The sequence below is a fragment of the Bison bison genome, unplaced genomic scaffold (genome assembly GCF_000754665.1).
Source record: "Bison bison bison isolate TAMUID 2011002044 unplaced genomic scaffold, Bison_UMD1.0 scf7180017864185, whole genome shotgun sequence".
Classification (NCBI taxonomy): Eukaryota; Metazoa; Chordata; class Mammalia; order Artiodactyla; family Bovidae; genus Bison; species Bison bison.
This window is the reverse complement of record NW_011494757.1, coordinates 739,590-742,155: the sequence shown is the minus strand read 5'-3', so window position 1 is coordinate 742,155 and position 2,566 is coordinate 739,590. Positions and strand designations below refer to the sequence as shown.

The 2,566-nt window shown below is 42.0% G+C and overlaps 1 protein-coding gene across 1 annotated transcript in view; it reads right to left on the bottom strand.

The window, feature by feature from the left end:
* Nucleotides 1–203: 203 nt before the first annotated feature.
* The window catches only part of MS4A14 (membrane-spanning 4-domains, subfamily A, member 14), a 30,509-nt gene continuing 28,146 nt past the window's right edge, over nucleotides 204–2,566 (bottom strand). Inside the window, exon 8 of the mRNA XM_010843745.1 lies at nucleotides 204–2,559. Coding sequence (XP_010842047.1) covers nucleotides 1,473–2,559 — 1,087 coding nt within the window. The 3' untranslated portion in view covers nucleotides 204–1,472. The remainder of the gene's footprint in view (nucleotides 2,560–2,566) is intronic.

Sequence of the window (2,566 nt, the reverse complement as noted above, 5' to 3'; positions counted from 1 at the left end):
TTAGAAAAATTCCAGGTTTTTTTTTTTTTTGTATCGATGTAGAAACTCTGTTTTCTCCCTAAGACACTATTTTTGCAGCTGTTTGAAGTTCGTATATTTTTCTCTACTGCAGAGCTTACACAAAATTAAAGAAGAATGTTAATGTTCAATTTTTATTATCCTGTATTTAAAGTTTTTTGTTTTTTTTTTTTGCAGATCTATTTGCTAATGGACCAAAAAAAATTAGTATTCCCAACCAAAAAAAAGCACACAGCCAGTCTCTCCAGCTCTGTGTATCACTGCCCTACTGCATGTAATTTCACTCGCCTCTCGGTGAAGGCTCCAAGCTCATGTTTATGTTTTTACACATAATTTATTGAATCCCTACTAGAAGGATCCTTTGTGCAGAGTCCTGTAGAAGACATAGATACAGCACAATCTTGGGGTATTCATAAGAATACGAGAGAACTATGAGAGTGTCTGTGATTTCAAAAAAGAAGGAAGTTGAAGAGATACTCCTGAAATACTATTTAAACTTCTTGAAATAGAAAAAGGAAAAAAAATGCAGACACCAACAAGGGTGATGTCTTAATTTTTCCCGCTAATAAATATTAGCGGGAAAAATGCTGGTGAATAACCCCAAATGTATCAAACACAGTTTAAGGAGAAAGAAGATTGCAAATGTAATCAGGCTTGGAGGATGGAGGGCAACTGATGGCTTGTGATCACAGTTTCCTTTGACCACTGAGGGTGACACTGTATGTCATGAGTTTATTAAATTAGAAGGGGCGAGCAGAGCCATATGACGGGCAGTAGAGCTTCACGCAATTCATGAGTCTGTCATAATTTCTACTGTGACTTCTGCATCTCTTCCCTTCCCTGCCTCTTACTTCCCTGTCTCTAGGTATGTTTTATTCTCTCTCTCGCTCTCCACCACGTTCTGTACTCACTGCCACATCCTACCTCATTAATTGAACAAAGTCCATATCCTCAACATATATTTAGATTTGGAGCGGGGAGTAAGTTGGGTGATTGGAAACAGCAAAACAGGGTCATGGTGGGATTGATTTTTATTCCTTGCCAACTCTTTCGGTCCTTGAGCCCTTAGGGAGCTGCGTAGACTTCTTCCTGGTTGACTTACTGAGCTCCTGTAATACACAAAGGTGAAGGCAAAACATGTTAGCACCATGGAAGAGTAAGTCCATTAAATATTAAGCTGTAAAAAGAATTAGTGATCATAAACTGAGACACTAACCTTGATAACAGAGTTTAAATGTGAATTATTTCTTCACCCCCAGAAAGTTCTGATATAGTATTAATATTTGTTGTCATTTTATTATAATTAAGGACATGTCCTTTGAGTGTTTTGCTTGCCCTTTGTTTTCCGGTGAGTAAATAAGGTAGTAACCACACCTGCACACAGACGTTGGAGATTGCTTTTCCCTAATTCGGTTCCAAAATCAGGAGAGGTGCAGTGTGGGAGAGCCTGCACGCTAGCCCAAGTCTCCAGATTGCTGTCTTTCTTTTGAGCCACAGGAAGTGGAAGCTAAAGACTGGCCTCCTTTGCGTACAGCGGAGCAAGTTGGTGTGTCTTGCTTCACATCTTGCTCTGAATTTTTATTGGACATATAGGCGTGATATGTGTCTTGTACTGAGCTTTGGTAGGAAGAACAGTTAGAATCTGGTTTTATGTCTTCTAATTGCAGGTCAGTTGGGCTTTGACTTTTTCTGCAACTCGTGTCCTCTGACTTGATGTCCCTGGTTTGCACAGCGTCTGTTTCCATTTCTTGTTTTTGACTTCCTGTGGATTGAAGTTCTTGTACTGAGCTTTGGTAGGAGAAACAGTTAAAATCTGACTTCGCGTCTTCTGATTGCAAGTCACTTGGAGTCTGGCTTTTTCCGCAACTCGTGTCCTCTGACTTGATGTCCCTTGTTTGCACAGCGTCTGTTTCCGTAACTTCTTTTTGGATTCCTGCAGATTGAAGGTCTTGTTGGTCTTTATTTTGGTGCTGACTGTCTTGTAGAACATCTTGGGACTGTTCATCTAGGTCAGCTGGAATAGTGGCGTGCAGAGTCTGGGTTTCCTGGAATAGAGACCTCTGCTTCCGGGATTCTTTCACTTGCAGATCTTGGGTTTGCCAGGCCTGGAAGTCCCAATTTTGGGAATGCTGCATTTCAAGTTGCCGTTCTCGTTTCTCCCATTCTTTGCTTTTCCAGTCCTGAGTTCTCCATTCTTGGGATTGTTGTCCTAAAGATTGCCAGGTTTGGACTTTCCTGTCTGGAGACTGCCAGTCATGGTACTCCTGGATTTGCATATCCTGGTAGAGCTGCCTCGGGGGTTTCTCCTCTTGGATTCGCAGGTTCTCAGCTTGCTGGTCTGGGAGTTGCAGTATGGTTTGACTAACTTGGACTTCCTTATCTATGAATTGCTTTTTTGGAGAGAGCCAGCTTTTGATGTGCTTGTCTAGGGATCTCCTCCTTGGGCGTGGTTGGTCTTGAACGTGCACGTCAAGGGCTTTCTGTTCTGCACACGGACAGCCTCTGCTTTGCTGCAGTTGGCAATGCTGCTTTGATGGCCTCCTGCTCT